General features: G+C 40.3%; 1 protein-coding gene across 1 annotated transcript in view; it reads right to left on the reverse strand.

Annotated features, from left to right (window-relative positions):
- Positions 1 to 91: 91 nt before the first annotated feature.
- The window catches only part of LOC115307331 (catenin delta-2-like), a 362256-nt gene continuing 336714 nt past the window's right edge, over positions 92 to 25633 (reverse strand). Inside the window, exons 7-8 of the mRNA XM_029958906.1 lie at positions 9257 to 9429; positions 92 to 565 (exon numbers count right to left, since the gene is read on the reverse strand). Coding sequence (XP_029814766.1) covers positions 92 to 565; positions 9257 to 9429 — 647 coding nt within the window. The remainder of the gene's footprint in view (positions 566 to 9256; positions 9430 to 25633) is intronic.

The raw sequence follows: 25633 nt of genomic DNA on the forward strand, positions 1-25633 counted from the left end.
TCGGGCCCAGCGGCGTCGAAAGTCCTCCCGACGGCTGAAGCCGCCACCCGGCCGTGGGGCACAGCGCTCCGGGGCGCCGGAACGCGCTCGCCTACAGACCTCTAAACCAGGCAGAGGTTAGCCCCGGGTCAAATAAATACATACATACAAAGATACGCCCGCGCCCCTTTATTCTGCATACATTAGAGAAGAGCAGCCGAAGCCACGGAAAGGGCTTTAATGGAGTAACTTTCCTCGGTTTCCAGCAATCTCTGTCCGCACGAGGAGAGGCACCGCACCGGGGATTCCCTGTCCCCAGCGGCGGCACAACCACGGCCCCGGCCTCGTATAAAGGGGCGGAGGGAGGGGAATCCCGGGCCAGTTCACGCCAAGCCCCGCCGGCACCACGGCAAGCGCCCGCCTCGTACTTATTTACGCGGCACGAAGGGGGCGGGAGGTACGGGAGGAGCTGCCGGGGCCGGGCCCTCCCCCGGGCCGCATCCAGCGGGGAATCTGCATCCGGATAGAGGGAGGGAGCTCCTCGCACGGACCGACTGGCCGCGGGCAGGGCAGCGCTAAGTTCTTCCTAAGGCCAGTAATTGAAGGGGGCTGGGCAGAAGGAGCGAGTGAAAATCCTCGGGAGATGCCGCCTATGAGAAATTTCGGTTATGTGCCTGAGCAGCTTCTGGAGCCGCAGAGGATGGAGCTCGCCCTCACATATAGACGGCTTCCCCTTTTTTTATCGAGGATCTTAAGCTTAGGAGAACATCTGTGAATCTGGTAACATTAAAATCCTCTCACAACTGCACCCCGCAGTGAGCGAGAGTTCAGCACTGTTGGAAGATGCACTCTTGGATTCAGATACTATTTTCTTCTGGTTATGCAGGGGATTTACTTGAAACCCCAGAAAGCGCTCCACATCGTCAGAATTGACAGTGTAGTTTGAATCGGTCTGACCAGTGCTTCCCCAGAACACATGCACACACCTCAAACACTGATTTCCTTAGCGAGAAGAGGCTTTAAAATGTGAATAATGAATTTTGTGACTCAATTCAAAGAGGTGTGGTGAATGCCAAGAGCAGCATTGTTATACATTTAAATATCAATGTGGTTTTTTAGTAGCATCCTACAGGAAAAAAAAGAAAAAAATCCAAACAAGTAAGCAAAAGCACCATGTTCCTCGTACGAAATTTGATTTATTTTCACTAGGATACTCAATAAAGGATTTGATCAGGAACTGAGGACAAGGTAACTAATCAGAGCAAAGAATAAACAAGGTTTTAAATGCCAGAAATGTGTACTTCTACCTATGTATGCCCACTGGGAATTTTTCTGTCCTTTTTTTCACTTAAATTTACTCAAATGCCTTGCATCTGGGGGAAGAATAGGTATTTTCCTAGACAGTGACAAGAAACAAGGTTTTAGAGAAGCTGCTCCTGGTGCTTTGTTCTCAGTTGTTAGCAGCATGGAAGAAACTACAGCACTTAGAGCATTCAGGCCTCTCAAGGGAGCACTGCCAGACCCAAACCTCACTGGCTTCTTGAGGTTTTGCACCTCATAGAGCAATGGCTTTACAGATAAATGAAGTGTAAACTGTTCCCTCGAGGTGCTCTGTGCGGTAACTCCCCGGCGAGCAAGTGGATCACAGATGTAAGTAGCCTGCTCTCTTTTGAGTTGGACTGTTCTGATTGCAGCAGGGAGTTACAAACACCACAGCATCAAGCACAAGCCTTGAAAGTTTCATAAATGGGCATCAAGTGCAAGTTGCTCATTTGAAAGACTCCTGACAAAAACCAGGAAGGCCAACTCTAGGAACATCAACGAACTTTTAAAAGCTACTTTCATGCTGAGCTACTTACCTTATCTGCTTTAAACTGGGAAGAAGGGCTACTCTGCAACTGACTGTCCAATAATGTATTTGACAGGAGTACAGTTTTCACTTTCCAGGTTTAGACTATATGGTAACAACTTTTATGAAACAAAAACAGGCCAGCATGATTTAAGACAACATGGACAGAGCAAATTCTGCACATAACGAAAGGTCATTTAAACCAGCTACATTATCAATTGATATTTCTTAATTTTACTTTTTGGACTGTTAAGTGGCATAATAATTTATTTTGTAATAAACAGCGTTCCAAAAATACAGTCTTCTGCAATAATACCAGTGCAACACACTGCTAATATACTGACAACTGGGACAGTTTTGTCTTGATCATAAGGATTTTACACAAGTACTGTCATCATGTATACAAAATTTCTTTTTCTAATCTGCTTCTACGCTGCTTGATGTGTCAAGGATTTAGAGTAATTAATTTCAAGTAAACCAATGTTATTCCATATTCCTAATAAATCTCTATAAAGCTGTAGGCATTCTACAGGTACTAATTAAAAAAAAAATCAACAAAAAAATTCCAATTTCATGACTATTTGTTATAGGGAACAAAGTGTAGTAGTGGGACACAGGAATTTAATGCTTAATTAGAAATGCAGCGTATAGCCCTTCTTAAAAAGCTAAGCATTTGCTCTGTGTGAAGTAGAGAACTTTTGGATGAACAGATTGCAATGAAAACATTAGCATGCAGTATCTTCTGGGATGTGACTAATCTCAGACCTGTCTTAAATGTACCATGAGGTTCTTATATTTTTTCAAAGGGACAAGTGTACAGTAACATTCTCCATGCATGTTTTCGGAGGCAAAATGTGTTTAGTTTCTCCTTGTGTTTCTCCCAGTCTGTTGCTTAAGACAGCCATACAGACGTCATTGTTCATCCTGCAATGTGACATTTTACTTCATATAGAAGAATAAATTACAATAGTATTTTTCTTTTTATCCATTGTTGTCAACCTGATAACAAAACTGTGTTTAAGCTAATAAACTGAGAACAAATTTGCTTCCCAATTATTTTATCCTCCTGCATCAACCTGTTTCAAAGATGTGAATAAAAGTCAAGGGCTTTCTTACTATAGGCATATAAATACCCATTCTGAGACACAGAGATTTCATTTTTCTGGTATCTCAAAGAAAAGTAGCCTTGATTATTTGGTTTCAATATACAGATTCTGCTATATCCTTCCTAATAGCAGGAATTTGTGAAAAAAAAAACAAACCATGAGAACATAACTACAGCTATGAAAATATTTTCTTCCCCATTTAATCTTACAAAGATCATTTTCTACTGATATGTATGAAACAAGATCTGTAGAACTTTATACAGAAAATTACTGAGGGTGTCCAGTTAGGTTATAGGAGACTAGACAACAGTCTAACTGTTGTTTGCCTGTTCATTCAAGCATTTAATGCACTAAATCCAGTAAAATAGCTTTTTTTTTTTTACAATTCCAATTGAAAATGTAAATCAAAATTGAAACATTAAATTAACCAAAAAAGAGTAAATGAAAGACTGCAAGACAGGATTTCTGTTTTATGGAGTGGAATTGAGAGGGGCAAATAACTGTGTTGACTTATTTATTCTGCAGAAAAATTTTCCATGGATAAGGAATTACAAAATCCTAGATGACTAGACAGTTTATGTGAAACTTTGGGATCAGCTGCTAATTACTGAAACAGCAGCACGTTGATTCTTGGAGATTGCTCCCAGAGGGAAAAATGGTGTGTAACACTAGCAAAACCTGAATAGCAAAAATCTCGGAGAACAAGATGACCATTATGATGTCAGCAGGTGCAGCAAATCTATTTGATGTATCAGCTATAATCTCTTCAAACCATTTGCTTCTTAGAGATATGAAAACACAAACACAAAACCTGCTGGGCTGTGTGTATCTATGCTGCATAATTCACAGGTACTAAGAAACGGAACTTCTGTCAGTGCAACCGCCTGAGTCTTAGAACTAAAACCAGAAAAGCCTTCATAGTAATTTCATTAGAATGAGATAATGATGCAGTTTCCAGGAAAATGCTGGAAAATTTGAATCATGGTACTAGTTAACTTTGAGAAATGAAAATTTGCACTCAGTGTGCTTTGTACTTCTCTGACAGGTAACAGAAGAAACTGAAAAGTTATGTTACGTTTGAGTCAGTCTACATGCCCATCTTAGGTCTGGATGAAATTCTATTCACAAGTATTTTTAGTTTAGCATTAAATGCCAGCATAAGCTTTCAGCTTGTTTTGCTCTCTGGAACTTTCAGCGATCTCTTGGCCCATAAAATCTCAAACAAGGTCATATCTCATGAATCCAAAGTCATATGTAGCACACTGATGCCCAGGTGAAGACCCTTTCTCTTGAATCTAGGGAGGATTTTCGAATTGTATGCTCAAGTTGCGTGGAAGACATTCCTCCAGGCTGCTCAGGCTTTTGAATATTGGTGTGTGTTGCTGGTTTTAGGCAGAAAACTTGATCATCCTTACTACGGTTTTCGAGAGACACCCTAAGGGTGCAGGTCTGTTTCACAATCTCAGTTATGCTCTGTGCTCTTTCAGAGACTGCAAGACTTGCCAGTCTATTGAGGGCCACTTTTTTTTTCTGTCAGCCCAAAGAACCTTTCATAAGGCTTCACTCAAGGTATCACTCTGCTCTGGTCCAATGCCTCTATCAAAACTCTTACATAGGGCAGATGAGGGCATGGAAAATTCTTAACATTCTCTAGTCTTTGGGATGCACACTTCACTCTTTGGGGAGGACCTGAAGAAGGGCCATTCTTCTGCAGGACTGCTTTAATGTCATTTTTAAGTTCCTGACCTAACATCAAGAAGATGCTACCTATGTTCAAATGTATTTATACAATAATAGATGCCAGACTATCCTCTGGATCTCTCAAATATGTCCTATTCCATCTGTTTCTCCTCAGTTTGTTTCATTGTTCCACTCCAAACATTCCAACACCATTAGGAAAATTTGTCAGCCTACCTGATCCTGATCTCAAAGGCCACACATATAGATGAAGGTAGGTAATATTATCGTAGTTTTTTACATCCAGAAACAGAATTGCGTGAGATCCTTTCAGAGTGTCCAGAGATGGTTAATCTGTGCTTTTAAAGCAGCAGTGAAAGCTGCAATCATTACCTATTGTAGGATCAAACCAGCACTGCAGATCTTCACTGCCATAAGCTCTACTAGTGAATTGTTCTCTGAGTGCTGTAATAAGAGTAATCTGACTTAAGATTTCATCTGTTTCTGTAATGACAGACAACTTCTCATGTTCACACTTAGAATCCAGTTATTAAACTTATCATCATCTGCTATATCCTATCAGAAGTTAAGAACTTATTTTAGATTTTGTCTGGGTAGTTTTTGAAGCAGCCTATCATCTTGTGGCCAGTATACAGTTTCTGCTTGACAAGTGAACACATTCTAGCACTCATTTGCTCATGAATTAAATAAATAGGGCTAGTGAGGTGTGGTGGTCTGATGAATGACAAACTTATAACTTGTTTATAGGAAAAAGAGTATAGACAAGTCAGAAAATCAACTGTTAAATGGTTTTCAAGGTGTTTTTTTTTAACATCTTAATTTTCCATCTCCCTTTTTGGTTTTTAGGGTTTTTCAGTTCTGTGTCAGCTTATTCAGTCCAGAAGCATCAGAAGCATGGGATAATACACAGTAGGGATTTACCTGTGTTGCTGCCTCAGCCTCTGAAAAGACTGCAGCATCACCAAAAGCTAAACAAGTCCTCATCCAGAAATGTAAACTTCCCTTTCTCTTCCCTTGCAAACACATGGTAGAATATGTTATGCTTTATATTCCTATGGTATCTACAACGTAAAATGACCACTCTCAAGATTACAGTAAACCCAGTCATTGTCAAGTTACATTGTCCAAATAGAAGATTCATTTCTGAGCAACTCATCTGCAAAATCTGCTAGTTTTCTTTTTAACCACACTTATTAATAGAGGATATATCAGCATCTGGACACCAAGTTTGAAAAGCTGTTTTCAGTGGGGAAGCAGAGTAATTCCCTGCCAGAGGAGCAGTTTTTGCTATGAAATCCAATTCCAGTAGCATTTAGAAGATAAAAGTTTTGTGTTCTAAAGCACTCAAAGCACAGAAAAAACTCTATGATCTATAATGAACTCCACCAAATTGACAAAAATGTTAGATTGCACTTTGCAGCACTATACAGGAAGTCCCAAGACTAATTAGTTTCTCTTTTTTATACAATTGCATTTCCACAAATTGTTCTTGCTGTCACAGCTGGCCTTGGGACTATTTACATTTTTTTGCATGCATTTGGGCTATCACTTATGTTGAGAGATAGCTATATTCCTTGCACACAAATACCAAAGGAAATTATCACAATCTGAGCAGTTTCAACTCCTGAGGCTTATTTTAATTATAATAGGGATAGCAAAACAATTCCAAGAATTGACTTTTTTTTCCTCCTTAATTGTGGGATTGGCAATGGTCATATTCAGAACTTTTTAATTTTGACTTTTGAATCTTCCTTTTCTTGGTTACCTCTTTTAAGCCTCCCTTATATGCTTTTTATGGCATTAATTCATAGTTTTTATGGCAGTTTGTTAGTAATTTCAAAATATATTTTAGTTGATCTGAAGTTGTCAGATTGCAGGATCATGGTGTGAAAAATTATTAAGTTCTCTGAGTTGTTTTCCTGCAGGGACATCTACCACACAATGTGAAGGAAAACAAGAAGAAAACCTATTTTCTGCTCTCTATACCAAGAAAAATAGGTTAGGAAAGGTTGCCTTACTAACTTACTAGTTACATTTCTGAAAGAAACCAGTTCTCTATGAAGTGGATTGTTCATGAGAGCTTCTCATATCTAAGCAATGGCTTTCAGTGTAATTTCAAAGAAGGAAATCTACATCATTATTTTTTCCCCCTCCATAAATTCATCCTTTTCTACAAATGAGAATAACAAAATTTATATAAAGAATATAATTATTTCTAACTTCTATATAACTGCATAATTTTCCTTCCTGCCTTTTTTAAAAAATAGATTCTTTCTCCTTCCCCTCTCATTTCTTTGTTTTTGCTTCTGTTGCTCTTATAACCTGCTCCCTTTTCATGGTCTTACTTTTTCCAGTCTCCTGAAGGACTTCACCACAGTCTTTCAGGTGAACCTCTGGGGTACGATGCTTTTCAAAAAGCACAACTCCAGATGACACTTTTTTCACAACATTGACCTGGAGAAACTGGCTTCCCATGGCACGGCAGGGTGCACTCTTCGCTGCGTTGAAACCTGGCTGGATAGCTGGGCCCACAGTGTGGTGATGAATGGTGCTACATCGAGTTGGTGCCCTGCCACTAGTGGGGCTCCCCAAGGCTCAGTACTGGGGAGAGTTATCTGCGTCTTTAACCTATTTTTCACTTGATGATCCCTGGTTACAGATGGGGATCGATAGCTAGTTACCTAAGATTCAGTTTTGCAGACAAAACCATAGAGGTTGATGTCGGGAGTGATATGGTGCTGCTGTGAGGGTTAGGAAGTGCTCTGGCAGAGGATCTGAAGCAGGCTGTTATCAATTGTCTGGTTGAAGGCCAGTTCTGTAGGTTTACGAGTTGAGGCAAAAGTTGCTAGGGTCCTGCACTTGTTCCAAATGGAGGCACCTTACAGGTTGGGAAGATGTGGCTGGGCAAGTGGCCCGCAGGAAAAGGACTGGTGTTGCGTCAACACTGGCGCTGAAATGAGCAGCAGTGTGCCAGCGTGGTCAAGCAGGGAATGCACATCGTGGCGACCTGTATCAGTAGGAATAGTGGCTGGCCAACAGGATTAGAGCAGTGATCATCCCCCTGTGTTCAGCACTGGTGAGGCCACACCTTGAATCCTGTGTTCAGTTCTGGACCTCTCACTACAAGAAAGACACTGAGGTTGTGGAGCGGGTCTGGAGAAGGGCAACAGAGCTGGGGAAGGGTCTAGAACACAAGTCTTAAGAGGAGCAGCTGAGGGAGCTGGGGTTGTTTAGTCTGGAGAAGAGGAGGCTTGGGGGTGATCTTATCACTCTCTATAACTACCTGAAAGGAGGTTGTAGTCAGGCTGTCTCTTCTGCCAGGTAAGGAGTGATAGGACAAGATGAAATGGCCTCAAGCTGCACCAGGTGAGGTTCAGGTTGGACATCAGGAAGAATTTTTTCACTGAAAGGGTTGTTGAGTCATGATCCCTAAGGGTATTTAGAAGACATGCAGATGTGGCGCTTGGAGACATGTTTTAGTGATGACCTTGGCAGTGCTGGGTTAGTGGTTGGACTCCATGTTTTTAGAAGTCTTTTCTAACCTAAAAGATTCTATGAAAAAGACGTATCTACCCATTTTGAAATTAAATTTAACTGTGCTTTATGTCATTTTTCAGTCTTAGAGGATAGGGAGCTTTTCTGAGCAAATTGAGAGAATAGGATATTGTATGTCTCTCGGTATCCCATAAACTGAGCAATGACTATAATACTTGAAATCTCTTAGCAATTTAAGGCTTTGAAATTCAAATACTACTCTCCTCTACAGAATCCTGAATTATGAAATGTCCCAGTGTCACACTGAGATGATGTACTTTGCTGGGATGGTAAAAATCTTAACAGAGAACATAACCTGTGGTGACCAATGCAACCAAGTCAGACTTTGTTTATGAACGAAAGCATGAACACTTCTAGAAATTTTTTTCTAAATTGAAGCTTAACTTCCTAGTGAGAGGCTTTGATGTCACAGTAAAAAGCACAGAAGGTGAGAGGGTTACATATAAGAGCCAGGAAGAGCCCTGTAGACAGGCAAAGAGATTTACAAAATTTTCATTTGTATCTGAAACAATCTTTCAAAATGTTTCAAATGTACAGGTTGAAGCTGGTTGAACTTGAGAAGCTGGTTGGTTTGCAATATGGGGTAAAAAAAGTTATTCTTACACTTGGGATTAGGCCACAGCATCAGGTGATGCATGATATCCCAAGCGGGTTTCGCATCTGGTGTCAGCATGGCTTTGTTTTTGTTTCCTGGCACTTACTGCTTTCAGTAATATGCTCATACCAAAGCTGGCAGGTCCTAAACCTTAGTATGGGCTGCTAATCAGCACAGTCACAGAAATTTGCTTTCAAAATTAAATGCTTAAACATGCTATTACCAGAAAATATATGCAAGCAAGTAAGTAAAACTGGCATGTAAATCTCCTTTTTAATCAGGATTACTTTATTACTATGCAAGTCAACCCACTATAGATTTACAAAAATTAAGATGGTAACTCCACCCTGCTGCAGGTGTGTTGAACAAGACAGAAAGCAAAGGCAGAAATTTAGATGCAGGCAAGCACTGTTTCCTGGGAGGTACTCCACACAATTTCAGATGTGAGAGACCCCAATTCATTAGGAGACATACCTGACTGTAGCTCTGGATGGCACCTCTGGCCTGACTGCTGCGCGACGGGAGCTGGGCAGCCGCTGTTTCACCCAGGGCAAGAGTCTGGTTGCTGTGGTAGCTGGCTGAGTACTGGAAAGACCCTTCAGGTTTGGAATTGAGCTGGAGTGCACTCTGGGAGAGGAGGCTGGGCCCTGTGAGGACAGGATTTGAGAGCAGTCAGAAAGTCTCAGTGAAAGAGCATACCTGTATTATCTGTCAAGTGAGTCTTGAAATTATCAGATGTATCTGGCTTCAGATTTTCAGTTTTGCTTGTCAGTAATAAAAATCACGTACATTGCTTTGTTTCTTTATCACTCAATCATCATCATTTTTGTGTTCAAGCAACAGACCATATTGCTTGCTTTGCAAGAAATATATGGTTTCGACTGGTGAAGAAATTCTATGCTTAAACAAACCCAACTGTACTATTTGATAAAGAAATCTTGCTTTTCAACTCACAAGAGTTGATGAGGGCTTTTTCCCCCCTAAGCATAAGCCTTGTTTATTTCACTTAATTATATCCAGTCATTCTGCTTGGGAAATACTAACTTGTCCCTCCGTGGGACATCTATTACATCTATTGATTACTGCCACTCTGTCCTATACACACAGTGATGTAATACTTTGGTGCCTGTAGGGATGGATGGCAGCCTTTAAAATAATAATTGCTCCTTTCATCATGCAGGACACACCCTGATCTCAGTGAATCTTTGAGGACCGTTTTGTCAGCCTATCTTACCTTCTCCATCACAGCACTGCATGACAGGAGAGCCAAGTGTAGGCAGGGAGCTTAAACTGGGGCTGCCAGACTGAAGGGCATGTCAGGACCACAAACACCAACACTTTCCACAGTTATTTGGTAGTTCTGTGAAACTAAAACCTGTTCTAATATTCATTAAGTTCACATACAAGTGATTTAGCTTACTGCGTGCCCATAGCAAATTTCCCAGTTTTTGCCCTTAGACCATGTATCAGACAGGGAACAGTCTTGTTTTCACGCAGAGATCAAGTGCACCCTCAGCTAATTTGCAGATGACATCAAGCTGAGTGGTGCAGTTGACATACCTGAAGGATGGGATGCCACCCAGAGGAACCTGGGAAAGTTCAAGGAGTGGGCACATGAGAATTTCATGTGCGGTTTAAGATAACCAATGCAAGGTGCTGCATCTGGATCAGGGCAACTCCTGGTATCAATAAAGGCTGAGCCAAGAAGGACTTGGGGGTGCTGATGGATGAGAGGCTGGTCATGATACAGCAATGTGAGATCGCAGCTGAGAAAGCCAGTTGCCTCCTGGGCTGCATCCAGAGCAGTGTGGCCAGCAGGTCGAGTAAGGGGATTCTACCCCTCTACTCTGCTCTGGTGAGATCCCACCTGGAGTGCTGCATCCAGCTCTGGGGTTCCCAGCACATAAGGAATGTCTGTTGGAGCAAGTCCAGAGGAGGGCCACAAAGATGATCAGAGGGCTAGAGCACCTCTCCTCTGAGGAAAGGCTGAGAGAATTAGGATTGTTCAGTCTGGAAAAGTAAAGGCTTCAGGGTGACCCAGTTGTGGTGTTACAGTATCTGAAGGGAATCTACAGAAAGACTGAGAGAGACTTTTTACAAGGGCATGTAGTAACAGGACAAGGGGGAATTGCTTCACACTGGCAGAGTAGGTTCAGATTAGACATTAGTAAGAAATTTGCCCCTGTAAGGGTGGTGAAACTTGGGTACAGGTTGCCCAGAGAAGCTGTGGATGCCCCATCCACAGAAGTGTTCAAGGCCAGGTCGGATGGGGCTTTGAGAAACCTGGTCTAGTTGTAGGTGTCCCTGTCCACGGCAGGGGGGTTGGAACTAGATGATCTTTAAGGTTCCTTCCAACCCAAACCATTCTGTGATTCTATGATTCTATGATACATGAAGATCTAAATTAAAGAATACCTGCTTAATTCTCTTCTATGTCTCCAGTGATTTTAGTCTCTGCTGTCAGGGCCCAGCAGGTGAAATACAGGAGGAGAGAAAAGGGTTGTACCATGGCCATTGCATGAGTTACAGAGAAGTCTACCTTCAGCCCCACAGGTACATCTACAGCACACTCAGTGTCTCCACAGGGATGACAGATTTATCTTCTGGTTAGCACTAACAAGCTCATGAGAGCACAGAAGGTGACACAAACCTTAAGGGATGTGAAATGATTACGATGATTTTGCTCCTACAGAACATGTGAAAAGTTCAGGTTTACAAAGACTCACGATGGAAAAATTCCAATGAATCTACCACAAGTAAGTTCCAGTACATTCCTGATACAAAGGCAATTTTTATGACCTTTAAGTCTTTACTCTGAGGATCTACAGCTGCTCCAAAAAGATTACTGCTTAGAAAATGTGCAAGCAACCCCACCCCCAAAATATATGGAGAGTATTTTTTTCTCTAGCCTGTTTCTCAGATATGGCAGAACCGTTATAACTGCTATTTTCCAAAATCCAACCCAAACTGCTCATATTATAAACAAATCATAGTAGGCTATGTAAAGCGGAAGTGTTTGCATCTAAATGTAGTCTGGGATTATGATACTATTTTACATATCAACAGAATTTATACTGCAAAGTCAACTGCACTCATCAGAACATTCCAGATACAGGACAAATTTAGAACATAAGTACTGGTCCCTGTATTTCCTTCAGAAGTACAGAAAGAGGCAGGGCTCCATGTATGCTTGTGAGGTTTGGAAAAATGTATCTACAGAGGAGCTGAATTTAATCCTGCATGGGTGCTTATAAATCCAGCATTTGGTAGCTTTCCATTCCTTGATGCTGCAAATAGGGTTTACAAAGCATTTTCCTTTAACTGGTTTTGTTGCCATTTTTCTTCTTAATTGAAAGAAATTGCTTCACAGATTTTTTTTTAAAGAGCATAAAGAAAATACATGCTTAGTTATAAAATATATCTGTAGGTTTTATTTTAATCTTTTAGATTTTGAGTTTTCACTGAGAATTTGTCTGTGATCAAGTGATGAACAAGATCAAGTTCAGAAAAATTCACAAAAGCATAACTTTCCCATGAGAAGCAAAAGTTGCAGCAAGAAAGCAATTTTTGTGCATGAAAGTGTTTGTACTCATTCTGAAAGTAATTATGCTGTGACATTTCTAAAGCTTAAATAATGATTAAACTATCACATGCTATGAACGCAATATGTTTAAATTTTCATTGCATCTGGCTTTCAAGTGCTGCTTTCCTATTACTGTGGCTCACTAGGGGATTTACATCACCATCTAGAAACACATACATGGGTTCCCTGCTCCATTTAGTTTAAACACTTCCATGCACTTAAAGAAACTTATCCAATCCATTGAAAAAAAAAAGAATGTAAGAAGTTTGGAGCGTATGGTTTTAATTTCACTAAAATACTCTATTGCAGTTTTTATTTTGTACCTTAACAAGCAGTAATGAAAAATTAAAACATATTGGCATTTCAATAATTACAAAGTAATTTGAGAGACACATCCAGATAGATATTTTAAATAAACCTAGAATTTTAAATAAGCCCAAGCAAACACAGAATAGAGTAGTAGCTGCCCACTTCTAAGTATCCAAGTCTAAACTCAGCATACAAACTATAAGATATATTTGAAATCAATCAACATGATCTTGAAAAAAACACAAGTTCCTTTTTCAGGATTTAGGGACTACAAACAGTCCTGCCTTGTCCGATAGGGAAAAAAATTGTTTGCTTTTCTCATTAACATTCTTGAGATTTCAATCTGAAGGTAAAGCCAAACCTTCTGAAAAGCCTGCAGCTCATCTAGAAGAGAAGTTTGTGTCCTTCTATATGCTGATGGCTCTTGACAACAACCTACTGTTTCTTTCTGGATAAAATTTAAACTCTGTTGTGTTGGTATAAGAAAGAGTTCATCCAACTATTTTTCATTTGTTTTCAGAATAGTTAAGGCAGATGGAAATTCTCTATTTTCAGCTAGGCACTTGATATCACTAGTTAACTGCTGGCACAATTCAGTCTTAATTGTTCCTTTAATGAGACATAACTAAATACAAATATTCAATTTAAAACAAACCCTTTTGGCTTCATAAGGTTTAGTATAGCAGGTATTGATGATTTCCAGTATTGCTTAAAAAATTTGCACTACATTTTGTATCTATTGGGGAGTATGAGGAAGATATAATTACCTGGTTTCCCTTATATTTTTCACCACCACATTAAAAAAAAAAATGATCTTTTTCTTTGTGAAAGAGTATTAGTGTTGGATTATTCATAGTTGATAGTGCCAATTTTTCACTGATTCAGTTAGTGCCACTTTCTTCCTGCATTCAAATAGTACAGATTAGAGTAAAAATTCAGGAAATAAAGTCAGAGCCATCATACTGCAAGAGACGCTGCTGTGGACTGACTTCAAATGATGGTGCAGGATATAGTAATTAACTTGTCTCCGTTTGGTGGACAGGTTCTGCAGACAATACCTTCCTCTTCCTCTTAACCTTGAGCAGACCAGTGTGCAAGCCTCCCCAGGCTGCTCACCTTGGCCTCTATAACCCAGATCAGTAAGGAGCTTGAGGGAGAGGTTGTGTGTCTAGCTTGTGACACTAAGTGCACTTGAGTTGTGGAAAGCTGCTGGAGCACAGAGAAGACCAGACAAGAAGAAAACCAACAGATGGAGGATATGCCTATATCAGGAGCCAACCCACAATGAAACTTCAGAGGTGATGGAGACCAGAGGACTTTTCAGAGAAGGGAAGCAGGAATTTCTTTTGTGGTTTGGAGACCCAGGTGACAGGCATGGCAGGGTTAGAGGAAAATGAATCTCCCACTCAGGCAGGGAGGGGAAGTGCAGACTTCTTGTGAAGCCCGTTTCCTTAGTTTATATTACCCAACCCTCTTACTATCAGTTATGTTGGCTATTACATGGCTATTATTTTTCTATTTCAAAACTTATTATCTTAAGAGATCTGGATGACCTGAGAGTCTTGCACGCTTACTTCAAGCCAAACAGGGAAGCGCAGCAGAGGCAGCCCAAGACTCAGCCCTACCCCAAGTTCTATCGCTAAAGAGAGCAGCACTGAAGCCCAGGCTTGCTGTCTTCCTGCCATACTTCATTTGACAAAATAAGCATAGCATGGCATTACACTGAACAGGCTGATTTGTGGTATTTAGTCCCCTGCATGTGGCCATAAATGTAACCTGGTGAGCTACAGGCTCCATTACAAACCACAGCAGAAGGAGAGCTCCCACAGCATCTACCTGCTTCTGCCAAGGGGGAACAGGGGGAAGCAGGAGCCAAAAGTTACAGGATGAGCCCCTCGATGCACAGCTGGGGTTGTTCTGTGCCCAACTCACGCTGTGAGGGACAGGGTACTGTGCTGGCAGTATCCCTTCAAGAGCCACTGCTTTTATTTCTGAAAATGCAATGTGCAATGCTGCAATAAGGTGCAGTGTAGCTATTTAAAAAACAAACCAAGGAAGTGAGTGGTCTTAAATGATGAGACTATTATTAATTCAAGGACATCACAGTAACAGTTGATTATGGGAAACTGAAGTGACACAAAGAATCCAGGCTACTATTATCATTCATGCTGACTCAAAAATGGGGCAAAAACTGAAATTGTGAAAGTACTTGACCTTTTTATTTTCAACTGCAATATTTTCTTTGGAAATGAAGTATTTTACCCATCATTTCTGCTCTCTTCAGACCACCTCCGCTCCCTTCTTATGTCATGCAGAGGAAAAAACAACCACCAAACCAACCAAGAAAAATAATCACAAACTAAAACTTTCATCAGAACAATCCAACTTGTACACTGAAGAAAGGTCCAAAATTTCCATTTTTGTGTCCTCAAAAACTGCCAAGGGCTAGGGCTACTATATTCAAATCCATTGGAATATGCTTCTCAATTTCAGAGGAGTCAAATCAGTTTTTACAATATCCTAAGTGCACTGAAATGGTGCCTGCTAACAGAGATTATGTACCAACTGAATGCATAGTACAAAATCAATTTTTAACAAACTCGATGCTGAAAGAGTAGCTATATTATTGGAAATGTTTAGCAGAAACCAACTACATCAGCATAATTGCTACAAATTTTAAGACCACGTTTCTTTCTGCTAGTCCTCCTGCAACAATGGGGGGGATTCAATGCTCCATGGCATTGCCAAACTTGAAGAGTACAGCACGTAGCTTTCCTTTCCTCACTCACCTGGAAGCAAGCCCCAGGAGAAACTGGGTGCTCAGCTGTCCACCATGATCCACACCCCAGGCACTGTGATGCCCAAATTAAGCAAAGAAAGGATTATACTGAAAAAAAAACCAAACCAAACCAAACCAAAACCATCGAAGACCAAACTGCATCAGCACGGTATAGAATTTTGATTCAATGAACAGTCATTAATGTCAATTGAAGCTTAAGTGAGAAATTACAAAAAATAGGCATCAGCACCAACAGTAGTTGAAAAGACAGGGATCTTGGTTGGGAAAGAGCTGGTGAGTCATCATCATCTTCCCTTTCTTCTGAGGGTAACGACTTGTCTAGTGGACGTGCAAGTAGCAGAGCTCACCTGAATCATAGCCCATAGTGGTCATAAGCAGAAGAGTACTTCATGTTAGAAACCTGGTAGGAACTTGGGCTCTAAGGAGCTTACCAGTGTAAGCAGTTTTTTAAGTTCTGAGAGACTGGTCCAGTATACTGACACTGATTAGAGATGGGGGGCAAAGAAGCACATCCTATTAAATTCTGCTGTTTGCAATATTAATAGACCACGAGTGAGGTTTTAAAAACACATGATAGAATCACAGAATCATCAATGTTGAAAAAGATCTCCAAGATCATCGAGTCCAACATTTGACCGAACACCACCTTGTCAATTAAAACATAGCACTAAGTGCCACTTCCAGTCGTTTCTTGAATACTTCCAGGCATGGTGACTCCATCACCTTCCTGGGCAGCCTGTTCCAATGTTTTTTCAGAGAAAAAATTCTTCCTGATGTCCAACCTGAACCTCACCTGGTGCAGCTTGAGGCCATTTCATCTTGTCCTATTGCTTGTTGCCTGGGAGAAGATATCATGATGCCCATCTGGCTACTGCCTACTTTTCATGTAGTTGTAGAGAGTGATAAGGTCTTCCCTGAGCCTCCTTTTCTCCAGACTAAACAACCCCAGCTTCCTCACCTCAGCTGCTCCTCACAGGGTTTGTTCTCTAGACTCTTCACCAGCTCTGTTGCCCTTCTCTGGACTCACTCCAAAACCTTGGTGTCTTTCTTGTAGTGAGGGGCTCAGAACTGAAGACAGGACTTGAGGTGCAGCCTCACCAGTGCTGAACACAGGGCGATGATCACTGCCCTGGTCCTGCTGGCCACACTATTCCTGATACAGGCCAGGATGCCATTGGCCTTCTTGGCCACCTGGGCACACTGCTGGCTCATGTTCAGCTGGCTGTTGACCATTACCCCCAGGTCCTTTTCCAATGGGTAGCTTTCCAGCCACTCTTACCCCAGCCTTTAGTGCTGCATGGCATTGTTATGACCCAAGTGCAGGACTCGGAACATCACCTTATTGAACCTCATCAATCCAGCCTGTTCAGATCCCCCTGCAGAGCCTTCCTACTCTCCAGCAGATCAACGCTCCTGCCTAACTTAATGTCATCCCTTAACATGCTGAGGGTGCACTTTTCCCTTGTTCAGACCATTGATAGATATTAAACAGAACTGCCCCCAGTACTGCCTTGGTGGACCCCACTAGTGACAGGCTACCAAGTGGATGCAGCACCATTCATCACCATTCTCTGAGTCTGACCATCCATTGAGTTTTTAACCCAGGGAAAAGTGCACTTGTCCAAGACATGGGCTGCCAGTTTCTCCAGAAAAATGTTGTGGGAGACTGCATCAAAGGCTTTACTGAGGTTCGGGTGAACAACATTCACAGCGTTTCCCTCATCCACTAGGCAGATCACCTGGTCTTAAAAGGAGATCAGGTTGGTCAGACAGAACTTACCTTTCCTAAACCTGTGCTGGCTGGGCCTGATCCCCTGTACGAGCCATATGACTGCACTCAGGATAATCAGTTCCATAATTTTCCCAGCACTGAGGTCAGTGACAGGCCTGTAGTTCACTAGATCCTCCTTCTGACCCTTCTTGTAGATAAGCATCACATCAGCCAACCTCAGTCATCTGGGACCTCCCCAGTTAACCATCGTGGTAACTGATGATAAAAGATGGAGAATGGTTTGATGAGCTCTTCTGCCAGTTTCCTCAGTACCCTCAGACCATCCCATGCCCTAGTCTTTTGAGTGTCTAATTGGCACAACAGGTCACTACAGGTCACTAACAACTTCCTCCTGCATTGCAGGGGATCAATTCTGCTCCCCATCCCTGTCTATCAGCTCAGGAGGCTGGTTGCCCTGAGGATAACTGGTCTTTCTGATAATGACTAATGCAAAGAAGACATTAAATATCTCAGCCTTTTCCTCGTTCTTGGTGACAATGTTCCCCCCCCTCCCCAAATACAATAATGGATGGAGATTTTCCTTGGCCCTCCTTTTGTTGTTAATGTATTTATACAAACATTTTTTATTATCTTTTACAGCAGTGGCCAGATTGAGTTCTAGCTGAGCTTTCGCATTTCTGATTTTTTTCTACATGACCAAACGGCATCCTTGTACTATTCCTGAGTTGTCCGCCCCTTCTTCCAAAGGTGATAAACTCTCCTTTTTCCCCTGAGTTCCAGCAAAAGCTCCCTGTTCAACCAGGCTGGTCTTCTTTCCCACCAGCTCATCTTTCGGCATATAGAGATGACCTGATCCTGAACCATTAAAATTTCTTTCTTAAAGTATGTTCAGCCTTCCTGGACACTTTGTTATTAAGGACGGTTTCTTAAGGGAAAGTCTGATAACATTTAAATAAAGTCAGTATTTGTGATATGTATTTTTACCTAGGATATGTATTTTTACCTAGAGGACAGCAAGTTAAGGTAGTAGGAATGTGGATTACCTCCATTACAAACTCAGAGAACATTATACTTTTTCTGTCTCATATTGTAGTGCCATTGCAGTGTCACAAAGCTAAATAGCCAAATCTGAGATTCTTCTAAAGGATGAACGCACAAAAGAAACAACAGAATTTGCTCCCCTGGGAGATCAGTGACAAGCTACTGCTGGTTTCTACCTGTCAAACATGTGGGCCAGGAGTTGGACTCAATGATCCTTGTGGGTCCCTTCCAATTCAGCATATTCTGATTCTGTGATTCTGTAAAACGTTCCTCCTGTTTCCTAATCCTTAAACTGCAGCATCTCATGGACTACTTCAAAAATTTTGGCTTCAACAGCACGTAACAATTCCATATGATACTATAGCAATAGTATGGTCAGTCTTCAAAACAAACAGACAAATAAAAAGCCTGAATTACAAAACAGGACTAATATATTACACTATAGAGAAGAATTTATCATTATCAAAGTATTCAATAATACATTATCTATTAGTTCAGTTATAAAATAAATACCATATAATGACAAGTTAAATACAACATTATATTATTACAAGATAAGGGCATGATTAATTCAGTATTCTAAATCTATGCGATAATTACCTCTGAAATGGCTCAAATAATTACACTACAAACAACAGAAACATTTACCTAGTCGGCCCTCATGAGATAATTGCATGCTTCTTACTTGAGTTTTTCATGTGAAGTTACCAAAAAAAATATCAGGCAAGTGAAGGGAAAAGGGTTTTTTCCTCTCCTTAAGATTTAAAGTCACTTGGCTTCCGAGGGCAGACTTGCTTTTCCAAGTAAGTAGTAAAGTGGAGCTCTACCATTGTGTAGACTGACCATTTCCATTTGATCAGTCATCTATTACGATGCCAGTTCTAATTGACAAAGGAAATAGACCAAAACCTGCTCGAATGACCATTTAATTAGCTACCGTACCAATTATAAACAACACTTCACCCACCTTCGATCAACTGACAGAAGTAGTAATGATAAATTATAGAGTAAGTGTAAATAAAGTGGTTTTAATTAGTGTAATTAATCACTTCACACATTCTTTGCTCATTTGGGTAACAGTTGAAAGAAAGCACTAGCAAAACTCCTTTAATGTCCTTTAAACAGAGTTAATAGGTTGGGGTGCCTCACATCCCAGCGAGAGGAACCACCTCCTAACTCTTAGTATATCCTAATTAAGGACTTCAAATACCAAAAAGTCATCGCTTATTCTTTCTTCTGCCTCTCAGGTCATTTAGTTTGAGTGCAAAATATTGATTCCTACCCTACAACCTACTTTTTTTGTTAGCTCATTAAAGTGTCTGTACTCCTAGTAAGCAGTCACTAACCCGTCCTAAAGCTGGGTTCTATTTGTTGCTCAGATTTGCAAAGGAATGGATGATTAAAAAAAGATGTAATAAAATAAAAAGTCAGGGCGGGTATCTGTAAAGTGGTGAGTCAGTTTCTGAGTGTTTAACTGTATTTAGGATGCTGGAAGAATCCAGGAACCAGACTGAAAGAACAACAAAACTAGAGATACTTTGGATGGTAACCTGCCAGTGTCCTTCCACAGTGTTTGACATTAAAGAAGATGTGATGATAGTTAATGACAAGGTGCATGGACCTATTCCTAGTGGTACTAAATTCTTTAGCATCTCACTGGTACAGCCTGTTTTCTAAGCCCTGCTCCCAGAATTAAGCTGCTCTGTCTGGGACCAGGAGTAAACTTTCTCTCCAAATTGGAAGGGTAAGCAGCATTTGTTTGTCTGTTTTAAACCCCTCTGTTACACCATGGCCTACTTTTGAGGTAATCTGAAACATTCTTTGAAGAAACTCTCTCTTGCTAAGACGATTTAGGATGGTTTTGGAAAGCAGAGAAATTGAGGGAGCAGAAGGGAAGCCCTGCAAGTACCACAGGGGGTGTCAAGAAGCAGCCACATAGGTACAGACCTTCCTCATTTTCTAGTTGTGAAAAATGCAAGGTGGAAAGGCAGAAGTAGTGGAGGCAGGGAGCAATGAGGAAAATCCCTGTGAACTAGTTGAGAGAGCTTTGTGACTGTCATAAAAAGAAGACATTTTCCTAATTATAGACAGTAAAAGGAGAGATTAAACCACAGCAAAACTTAAGATCTGCAGCTGAAAACAAATCTTGTCAGCTACAAGTGGTCATACAGATTCTGTAGGAAAAGAAGGGCTTTTGAGTGAACTGTTAGCCAGAACTCAAACAGAAAATAAAAAGTAGCTATACTATAACAATAGTCATAAGCATTGCCTCCATTCTCCCTCCAAATCCGGGACTAGTACTAGAATAGTACTAAGAAAATATTTCAACATCTATTTTCTAGGAGATATTAAATATTAAAGGTATCAGTAGCTTTATATTACAAGAAAAAAAATGCCAAGGCTGCAATACAGCAAAAGAATTCTATACCCTAATAATGAAGAAAGTTCAGGAGGAAAAAAAGGCAGGGGATTGGTGACCAAATGCATACTTAAAATGAAGAAATAAATACTTTAAATGCTAAATCACAAACAGCTCCCTTGTTATGAACAAAATACATCTCTTTAGATGAGAAGCAGCAATTCTTAAATGAGCACACTGAAAACAAACTTGTTTTACAAAAAAGGGAAGTGATTTACATGCAATGCCATGCTCTACCCACATTAAGAGGGCTATGTTCTACCTACAAATACAGAAAAGGGCTTTAGTACTGCTATTGAACCTATTCTTAGGTACTGGAAAATAGGATTTAGTGGAATGCATTGGCAAGTGTGGAATAAGTTCATTCTCATCCAAGAATTCTATAAATTATATATATCTGGAGAAATGATGCAAAAACTAGGTTGATACCATTATGTAAGTGAACAATACAAGGATATCCCTTCTAACTCTACTTCTGACCTAATTACTATCGGAAAGAAAGATGAAGAACACTTTATTTGAAGAGTAAGTGAACTGGGAATAGAAACTAGTTTCATTAGATTCCGATTGTCTTATGCCTTTTTCACACAAGATACAACTTGTGCCGATTTTGTAAGAAGAAAAGAGAGATGTTTTCTAGGATTTGAAAAAATAAATCTCTACTCCAAGGGATAGCAAAGAAACATAAATGTCCACAAGAAGTAGCAGAAAAACTTAACACCTGAATGACATAGAAAAAAAAATAAGGTTGCATTCAACCCCAACAGTAAACAGTTCTTTTTTGATTACTGAAAGGTTTTTATTTTTACCTCATGGAATAAGGTAACATAGCAATGCCTAAGCAATCCTGAAATAATATGGTAACTTCAGTGTTAACTACTGCAAGTGTGTATTTTGCTTTCTATACCATATCACACATAGCATTACTCCAGATGTTTGTATGAAATGTAAAACCAGCCAGACCTTCTTTCATAAGTAAGACTTGGCAATGTTTGACAGTAAGAAAAGATCTTGAGTTCCATTACTAATGAGAGAAATTACTGAACATGCTAGAGAAAAATGGACCAAAATACATGCACTGAGCAAGAACTGATTTATACATATATAAAATCAGAATACAGAAGTTGCTCTAGTTTTGGGGTTTGTTTTTTTTTTTATTATTTTTTTGTTTGATTGTTTTGTTTTGGTGGGTTTTTTTTTGGTTTTGGTTTTGGTTTTTTTGGATAGATAAGCTATCTTAAATTTTGATTAAAACCAAGGATAACCTAGTACTATGATTTTTTCATTGACCCCAAGATTAAACAACTTCTTTTGTAGAAGATTAATCATCTTTTATTAAATCACTTGTTAAACCCTGCAGATATCAAAATCACAAAGTCTCTGAAAGAGATAATTTATCACTGGCCATTAGGATGATGTGCTTTACAGGAGTAACAGATAGACACAACACAAAAACAAGATAGGCAGCCAGGATAACAACTAAATTACATTTCTGCATTACAGAGGTCACAAAGAGGAAAAATAGTATCCTCTAGTCTTTCTGATGGTGACCTTGCTACTTCTGAGAAACTCTACAACTCTAGGAGTAGCAGAACACTTCACTGTAACAGAAGTTTGCTCGCTATTAAAAGATCACAGTGTGGAACCACAGGACAACAGTATCTAAGCACGGCTCCTGGATGGGATTAGATATGTTTCTGAATGTGACCACAACAAGAAATATGTATGCAGGAGGAGGCAACTGTTAATGCAGCAACATAGGCAGGAAGATCCAGCTCAGAAGGAACTGCCATGTTTCCATTTGGAAAACACCGATTTTTGGCATTAAAAATTGTTATTTTTTAATTTGTGTTTTCATTGTCAGTCTACCATTTTTCAAAGAATAACTACATTTAAAATGGAGTGTGGGTTTTGTTTACACCAAAAAAATTCCAAACATGTAAATTAAGAACATATTTTGCATTACTGAATCCTATTTTTTTAAAGTATTTTATACCTGTGAAGACCAACTGTTAATGTCAGGTGTTTCTAGTCACCCTCTGTGCCTAGTGTAGCCTAAAATTGCTATCAGTAGCATTAAACTAACCTGTTCCCTTTTTATCACTAGGAAATAAAATCAGATGGTTATAGAAGCTGAATGCGTTATCAGAAATAAAAAAAATTAATTGTGTCTGATAGACCTAAATTAGACTTGAAAATAAAAAAACGTGCTCAACAGCTTCTGATTATAAAAGCCCATAAAACTACTCACCAGATATTTGGATCTAATACAAAAGATATCAGCAGATCTATTATGCTATTATGTTGTTCTATAAACTTAACTACTAGCACAAAACAGGTTTCGTCTTCTTGTATGAGGTGGAACTCCATTTTTCCTTGACCTTTGACAGGTTTAAGTCCCAAATCTTTTCTGTCCACAAAAGAAAATTACTATTTGGTCTCTGAGGTGAGCCAGTTCAGAATGTGCTTAGCACTGCCTCAGAAGTCAATTAAAAAGTAAGTCAAAAAGGTCAAAATTTTATTACAATCTTTTTCATCTGCCTAAACCTTCTCTGCCATAAACCAGAAAGTGCATCCTTCTGTGGACACATTTCTGTGTCCACAAATGTGCCCCACTCTCTGCTCTCACATTATCCTCAGAAAATGAATTTCTCCATTTATAAGGCCAGAATGGAAAAAAATGGAGGCAACTCTCTACTCTGCATTACCACAGAAGTCACAAAAATCCTGCTTAATTGAAAGCTATGTAAACTGCATAGCAGTAGCGTAGCACAAAAAAAAAAAAAATCAAATCCAAATCCATACCTGCCAAAATTTTCTGTGCCATGTACATCACGTTACACAGACTAACAAGCCAACTACCTCTTTTTCAAGGCTGCATCTACATATTGCTTATGCTCACAAGCTGGCATCAGCAGACCCCAGAACGATGCGGCTCTTGGCACTTCTGATTGTGCCAAGTATGCACTGACTGGCGTGCCACTAAGGCATGAGTAGGGTGAGTGGTTTATCAGTCTCTTGTAAGGATGTGGGTGCATTTGTTTCCTGGACTGTACTACAGGCACAATATTTACTGATGTTCTTTTGCGCTGTAGGTTCGAATGCCAAAAGCATTTCTTTGTTCTGCTCCTACAGATGCTACTATAAGACACTGTCATTTTCTAATGAGTTTCAGTAACTGCTTCCTGCAGTGGATGAGGGAACACCTGGTTGCCTGTGCAGAATTTGTGTTTGACATAGACTAAGCATTACAGGCATTACTACTATCTATCTTTGATGTTGCTACTAATTGTTCCCGCTTTCCTGGTCTTGACTCTCATCTTTCCATTTCCCCACTCCATATATGTTTTACCTGCTGTTACTGCTCCTGTCAATTTGAGATTCACATTTTGTACTACAGTACTAAAGCTAGATTGTGAGGGGTTGTTTTCCTTAAGCAAGGATTTTAAGTCAGTTGCACAGCATTAAATGACACCAGGTACCAAAATCAGATTCATCTCAGGACAAGCAAACTCAGAAATATGAAGTAATATTGTGGTTATCAGTATGGAAAAGTGTGCTTCATCTTACAGACATAAGCAGATATAAGGAAACTCCAAGAAACTCCATGTTACAGGTCACAGCACACTGAAACAAAAATTCAGCCTGTAGGCTGCTGTGCAGAAATGGAGGTAAATTAGAAATTACTTAGTTGCAATGTTCTCATAGTGTTACTCCTGGACTTCCAATATGACACACCAATGCATAATCTGAATTTGCTTCAAGTTATTGTGAAAGTATGTGAAAAGTCAGGATAGCAAGGCCACTTAAACACAGAAAATGGGTGGATTTGGGTTTTTTTTTGCCTCTGAGGATGAATGATCATCTCTTTTGGGGGCAAGACACTGAGGCCTTATTTCATGATGTGTGAAAACATTAAAGACAAAGGAAGAAGATAAAAGAAAAGATGGAAATTGAAACAAGAAAGGAAGCAAAAGACAAGGATGTGATCAGACAGAAATGGGTGGTTTAGAGAAAGATACAGCAGGTGAGAGCACAGTAAGGGAGAAGGATGGATATTAAGATGGTGTGGGTGTCTCCAGCTGGGGATTCCTTCCTAAGTAGAGGAAATTGCAAGAGGGAGCCTGCAGAAGTTTGGGTCCAACAGTAAGGGCATGTACTGGGCCATCACTTTTTAAACAGCAGTTATGCCAGTGACTTCTAGTGCTTTCTCCCTAAGAAAACCTATAAACCTGCCCAGACATCTTCCCAATCTACAGAAGGGCTACAGAAGAATCGAGATGATTGAAGCCCTGCACAAGTGGGTGCCCATAGCAACTTCTGTGCCACCCCTGAGGAACCAGAAAAAGCATAAACTGCTTCCCTGAACACTGATGATTCCTTCAGCCATCACCAGGCTTCTTTCCTGCAGCAACCACATATGAAATTGAAGACAGGCAGTGAACAAAAGAGTAATAAGATCGGCTAGACCTGAGTCACAGTCCCCAATACTCCACTGTCAGAAATTCACAGTGGACTATGGCTGATAAAATAAATACCAAAGTCTGTCAGGAATTCTGGTGGTGAAAGCCCATACTGTGACTCTGCTCCTAAGTTTGACTCTCTGCAATGGTCTCCTGCCTGCGTAAGTGAAGAGACCATAAAGGAAAACTTCACTTATGTTCTTAAAGTGAGAACACGGACATGAATTTACTAGGATGTGATATGTCAGCAACAAAGATGTGCCTGTTTTATCTGGCCCTTACCATCCTGATACCCGTAAGAGCAGAAGTGGTGGAGTACTGAATGACAGTGTTTGAGCTATATCTTTTCATCTGGTGCTATTCTCAATGTCTTTGAACTCTGCCTTTGACAAAGGATGAAAACAATAAAATCCAAGCTTAGGATGCTTAGTGTTGACGGAGCATTTCCTGAGGCATCACTGGCTGTAAACACTGATGCTGAGATGTAAGAGGTGGCTCTCAGGA

The sequence above is a fragment of the Manacus vitellinus genome, unplaced genomic scaffold (genome assembly GCF_001715985.3).
Source record: "Manacus vitellinus isolate BGI_N305 unplaced genomic scaffold, ASM171598v3 scaffold_17_pilon, whole genome shotgun sequence".
Taxonomy (NCBI): Eukaryota; Metazoa; Chordata; class Aves; order Passeriformes; family Pipridae; genus Manacus; species Manacus vitellinus.